A 6,552-nucleotide genomic window follows, 5' to 3' on the forward strand; every position below is an offset into this window, starting at 1 on the left:
GAGAAGGAATTACCCAGAGAAAGACAATGTAGCCTTAAAAAATCTGCTCTATTCTTATAAAGAGCTGATAGGTAAAGCTAAGGCTAAATATCTTGAGGAGACCATTTTACATTCAGCTAATAAATCTCAAACTTTATTTAGCCTAGTAAGAGGTCTATCCAACCCAGACTGCGCAAAATCAAAAATTCCGGCATCACAAGAATTATGCGATGATTTAGCAGTTTTTTTCGAGGACAAAATCATTAAGATTTTAATTGGATTAAAATCCTCTGCGGATGATGATACGCATCAGTGCATTGGTAATGACACCTCAGTAAACTGTGGTATAATTGATAGGGAACATCAACTTCTGGATCATTTCCAGGTTCCCTCGCAGGAGGAATTTAATATAATAGCAGCTGGCATCTCTTCAGGTTCCCCTATGGACCCACTTCCACATAAGTTCTGGAAATTGTTTGGTGGTGAACTCTTTCCGCATCTGTATCAAATCTGCTGTCAATCTATAACTAATGGTGTAGTACCGGAATGCTGGAAAAAGGCAGTTGTTACCCCATTGTTAAAGAAGGCTACATTGGATCCCCAGTGCCCGTCTAACTACAGACCCATCTACCTGCTACCGTATCCGATTAAGATCTTAGAGAGGATAGTGAGCAAATCTCTTTCAAAATATGCTGAGGATAATGATCTGCTGGGCGGTGTCCAATTTGGGTTTCGCCCAGCACACGGGACCGAGACTGCCCTGGTGGCAGTCTTGGATGACCTGAGATTGCGGGCTGACAGTGGTCAGACAGCCTTTTTAGTGCTGCTTGACATGTCAGCCGCGTTCGATACGGTTAATCACCGGATCCTGATTAAAAGATTGGAGGAGATGGGTGTTGTGGGTAGGGCACGGGACTGGCTGCACTGGTCGCCATTCACCTCTCAGAATAGAGATGTTAAACACGGAGTTCCACAAGGCTCGGCTATCAGCCCAATTTTGTTTAACCTCTATCTTCGCCCTCTTATTGTCTTAATAAAATCATTTGGCATTGATGTCATAAACTATGCGAATGACACTCAGCTTGTCTTTTCCATTGAGGGCAATAAAGCAGTGCCTTTAGAAACATTTCATGATTGTATGCATAGAACAGCAGAATAGGTGAAAGAGAATTTACTGCAATTTAATGGGGAAAAAAACTAAGGTCCTGTACTATACCGCAGGTAAAGCTCAACGACCTCTCCCAGTAGACTTTTGGCCAGGCCCGGCTAATAACTCCTTATTGCCCGCTAGTACAGTGCGCAATTTAGGAGTGATGGACAGTAATTTACAACTGGACTCCCAGGTGAACAAAACGGTGAACACTTGTTTATCTCTGCTCTGAGTCCTTCGGAAGATACTTCCATTTTTACCTACCTCAGCTAGACCTCAAGTGGTACGGAGTATTGTCTTAAGAAGAATAGATTACTGCAATGCCCTCCTTTTAGGTGCTCCAGCTGCCATGATAAATAAACTACAAAGTACAGATCATGGCGGCCAAGCTGGCGCTAAATCGGCCTCGTAGAGCTTCGGCCTCATTGGCCTTAAGGGACCTACATTGGCTGGCCATTGCGCAGAGGATTCAATTTAAGGCACTTTGTATCGTCTACTGGGCAATACATAAAACTGGGCCAAAATTGCTGCAAGGGAAATTTGTATGGTACTCCCCCGCTAGACACTTGCGCTTATCCTCTGCCAATGTGGTTTGTGTTCCCCATGTTAACAAAGCTCATATGGGTGGCAGATCTTTTAGTTTTACAGCATCCAGACTTTGGAATGGTCTGCCTCCGGTGCTTAGACAATTGAACACCGTGTCACGTTTCAGGAAGGAACTGAAAACCAGAGTATTTCCCTGAGATTAGATCTGCCTATCCCAGTTAGATATTCGCAGTGACTGATTGGTAATCTAAGCACCAGGATACCCTTGGGGTGACAGTAGCGCTATATAAGTGTACCTTCCATTACAATACAAATATAGATCATGTTGTGTCAAGTATGTAACAAACAATGTGTGTTCAATTCCTAAGGTGAAGTCAGAAGGTTATGGTACCAGAATATCATAATCAAAATATTGTTGGACAGAAATATGGTGTTGTCCTATATTTAGTTTACCCAATTATAGCCATATTGCAGCTAATAATAGAACATCTTCATCCAATAAGATGATTCTTTATAGGCAGTATTTAGAACACAATGTTTCTGTCTGGTGATATTTTTGCTAATGATATTTGAAAGATTAGGATATTTCATCTGCTGACGTTTTTCTAAAATGCTTATAGCTTGTTCAAAAGAGTGCTAAACACTTTTTTTTAACTGAACTAATGATCCTATTGGTGCTTTTGGACATCATGGTGGTTTTATGGGGGGGGGGTGCATTGATCCTTATGATTTAGTCTGCATGAAAACATATTTATGATTTGTGAGGCCGACATTTTGTTTCCTTATCACATTAAAAATGCTAATAACTAGTGATATAATTTATATGCTTACAAAAAATTTGTTTTTTTTCTTGCCTGGCAGATGGAAGTCAATGAAATAAAGAAGACTCTCCAAACAAAATGAAAATTTAATGGACGGAATGACGCGTTATTCGTCACAGCTCCAAGACTTCGATAACCACCACAGCCAAAATAACTGTGTGCCAAATTGTGATTTGCCTCTGCATCGCTTAGTTTGAGCGTCAGCACAAATTGTGTGATAGCACAACAGAAATTACAAAGGGGTTGGGTGGGGGATGGGAGAAGGTGATATATTTCCCTAGGATGCGCTGGCCCATGAGGCATATGGTTAAGACGGAGTTGATCGCACGTGTGCTACATTGGCTTTTGTACTTTAAGACCATCAATGATGAAACCTCAGGCAGTTAAGTCCGAAGTGGTACTGTTTTGATGATATTTTTCAATGACAGGCTATGTCAGATGATTCGTTTACAAACTTTTTGATTTTACAACCGTCTCTTCTTCTGTCATTATGTATCATGGACCCTTAAACTGTTCGGACCACATATAACCAGGAATGAATGTTACAGCTTTTTTTGCCTCCTGTCATTCGGCTTGATTTTATGTTACCCGGGTTTGGATTCTATTAGATATGCAATTTTAATTCTCAAAAGACCTCTTGAATTCCCTTCAAGATTTTCTTCTCAGCGTGTCATAAAAGATAATTTGGTGTGTGCAGGAATTGTGTGCCTTCAGCATGTCCCTAATGAGTTAGGACTTAAACAAATCAAAATCATACAGTTTCAGTATAAGGACTTCCCAGCTATTTTTCATCGGCATATTATATCATAGATTTAAAAGTTAAAAACTTGACTTCTGGCTTTATTTGCAGACGACCCCCCCAAAAACGTAGCATATGGTAAGGAATTTTGTAGCTTTTGCTCTTTCAATTATGTTGTTCTGTCTTTGCTGCTGGTCCTGGCAAACAAGAGATGAAATATTACTGTGAGCCCTTTAAATGACCTCCCCAACTGCCTTTTGGTGAAAGTATACCAAGGAAATTAGCTTCTGGGAAAGGTAGATCTTTACCAAAAACTGTTAATTGCTCGTAGTTGCCGTACAGTAATGGCCACACAAGAAACATTGCAACTCTTTTTCTGATTAAAAGTGGGAAACACGAATGTTTTATGGGTACATTGTTAATTTGTTGCTAAGTTCTTAACAGGCTGCCATCCACTGAGGAACACAATTAGCTAAGGGAGAAGGGTGCAGAGGAGTCTTCCAGGAAGATAAGGTGCAAGCATTGTCTTGGGGCATCAGGAAGCCACTGGAAGTATTGTCTGTTTATGTACACACGAACATACACTCAAGCACACATGTGCTCTTTATCTCACTCTCACCCACCGTGTCACGTTCTCACTGATGCTCTCACTCTTTCTGTCTTTTTTCGAAGGCTTGTTACATGATAACAATAAAGCCACATTTCAGCAGGTCAAGTTGGAAGTCTACCATTATTTATGAATACTTACTTTTGGAAATTGGATTGCAGTCAGCATTTGTGTTAGTGGGTGGATTGTAGCTTGAATATCACAGGCTTCTGTCTCATGGCGATTGCCACTTTCTCTACCATGTTACTATCATTTGTTATTTCACATCATTTTAGTTGTGTTGGATTGTAATACATTTGCTGTTTGGGTTTGTGTATTTGTGATCTTCAAATCTTTTCCGTCAACGGAAATGGAAAAAATAATTTTGATCTGCCGGCTACAGCTTTTCACCTGTTTTCTTAGACCCATCGATGAACAAGTCATGGCAAAGCCAGTAGATCTGATGTTGGATTCCATCCTTTCAGCTTTGTCTACCCTTGTCTTTCTTTTTTCATGGTTTTTGCAAAACTTTATTGTTGGGGAGGCTGCCAGCCATCCTCAATCTAATAAAAAATTGAGTGGCTGAAAGCCAAAAATTTTGTTTTGGTCTCACAAAGCAAATTTTGACATTTAGCCCCTGGGAACTACTGTGTGTTGATTTACTCCTGAAAGGGCAGAATGCCATTGCAACAGTGAAGTTAACCAATGGATGTAATGAGCTAACCCACTACCCCACAATATATGCTGCTGAGGGCAAAAGAAAAATGTGAATGACACAATAACAGCCATTAGAGTAAGCGGGTCAGGTAAAAGGCCCCAAAAGTAAGTAGATTATACATATAATTTTGATAAAATTAAAATGACCTGGCTAACCCCAGAACTAAAAATACTTTATTTTAAAGTACACACCTTTTATCTCCCTACTCTTAAACAAACATATTAGTAATGTGTTTCAGTTTGTGCAACTGTCTCTTGCTAGATATAAAAAAAAACAAAAAAACTTTTGGTCTCTGACATTTGTCCCCTTGCTTAACGAAGTATTTCCCACAAAACGTAATACCACCACACAACAGTTTCTGCAGTCTTTTTTCAAAAGACCCACTAGAATCCACTGATGTGTTGTAAAACTACTCATGTAGCAACGTGAAATATTATTCACAACTTGGCTCATCAAAGCAAGGTTGGGAAAGGCCTCTCGGCTTCAGCATGCCCCATCTATTCATTCTCTATGACCGCTTGAGGCACTTGAGAAATCATAAAGTGACACAATTCATTTTCCTTTTTTTATTTCTTTCCTCATTGCCTGGCACTCTTTTCTTTTTAGTTAAAACATGCAAAATAGTGTACCAATGAGTAATGATAAAATCATGGATTATGAAAAGATTGTATCAGGGTCCTTCTGTTGTGGCATTGATTTTTGACTTGCATTTTGTATTATTCATGGTATTTATGTAATGTCACTTTCCACTATGTTGTAAGCTTCAAAACGTTAATGAAATAGATTTTTTTATTGTTCGTTTTCATTTGCATCTGTACTTTATTTCTAGGCGTCATAGAATTGTTGTTATGAGATAGTTGAGAAAATGAATATGTCTTGAACAACAGTGGCAGCTGGTGACATTTGAAAGTGGTGCGACGTAAAAGTTGGGTATGACTTTAATGTAGCGAGCATGCTTAAGGGACAAACGTGGAATCTGGGGGTGGGGTCCTCTTCTCGATAAAAAATTGAAAAAAGATTGGAAAATGGTGCATTTGAAAGCAAATGAATTTAGTAAGGAAGCACGGTTTATAAAGCATGGGAACGAGTAGTCTTGATTATTAAACAAATTAAAAACTGCCACTTATTTACCACATGGTTCACTGACAGAATATCGACTTAAAAAATATAGATGAAGAATTATTGAGGTCAATCAATCAATCAATAAAACTTTATTTGGCTTTTGTGATAAAAACCATAAAAGTCATAAATTCAACAAAGCTATAAGCTCCCATCCAATTGGTATCACCAATCTCCATATTTCACACAAAAAAATGAATAGATAAAAAATCCATCCAGCTAGCCTACTCTACACATAATGCTAATCACAGCTGGATCTAAACCTAACTGCGGCCTTTAAAAAACATACCATAACGTGGACCCTGAGAGGATAGATAGAAAGGTAAATGCAGGACGCACTTGATTAAAATTTGCTGATTTAAAAAAATGGGATTAAATAGGTCTTCCTGGGCACCTCATAATAGTTACAAAACATTTAAAAATTAATCATGGCCTGAGGAGACTTGCTGTAACAACAGCATAGCGGCAGGGTCTCACCTTTACTACTTCCTCGAGGGTGGGCGAGGAGGAGATAAAATAGGTCAAAACAGAACCTTGTCAATAGAAAACGGTTGTATGTAATGGAAAGCCCAAGGAGATTCGGTTCCGTGGTGTGTACAGTTTTCAAAATGATGTATTTAGATACACTGGGCTTCATTAACTCACACTCCTCCCTGTTCACCACACAGAGTCTACAAAAAGACTATTTAGCCCAAAGTAAGTCCTTCCTGTTGATTGAATCCGGGTCACTAAAGAGATCCGACCTGCCAAGAGACCTGAACTCTTCCCGATTATATTGGAACCAAGGGATATGGTGGGCATGGTCAAGGGCCATACATACCTTAAGATGTTTTTGTGTAAGGCGGTCCCCTCATTCAACCAAACTTGAACCCAATAGGATAATGGACGACAAGA

At 39.4% G+C, this 6,552-nt stretch overlaps 1 protein-coding gene across 2 annotated transcripts in view; it reads left to right on the plus strand.

The window, feature by feature from the left end:
• SH3KBP1 (SH3 domain containing kinase binding protein 1) overlaps window positions 1-5,340 on the plus strand; it is a 1,226,118-nt gene extending 1,220,778 nt beyond the window's left edge. For both annotated transcript variants that reach the window (XM_085622521.1, XM_085622520.1), the window contains one exon: window positions 2,537-5,340. In XM_085622521.1, the coding sequence (XP_085478647.1) occupies window positions 2,537-2,578 (42 nt within the window). In that variant the 3' untranslated portion in view covers window positions 2,579-5,340. The remainder of the gene's footprint in view (window positions 1-2,536) is intronic.
• The last annotated feature ends 1,212 nt before the right edge of the window (window positions 5,341-6,552 follow it).

The sequence above is a fragment of the Triturus cristatus genome, chromosome 8 (genome assembly GCF_964204655.1).
Source record: "Triturus cristatus chromosome 8, aTriCri1.1, whole genome shotgun sequence".
NCBI classification, from domain to species: domain Eukaryota; kingdom Metazoa; phylum Chordata; class Amphibia; order Caudata; family Salamandridae; genus Triturus; species Triturus cristatus.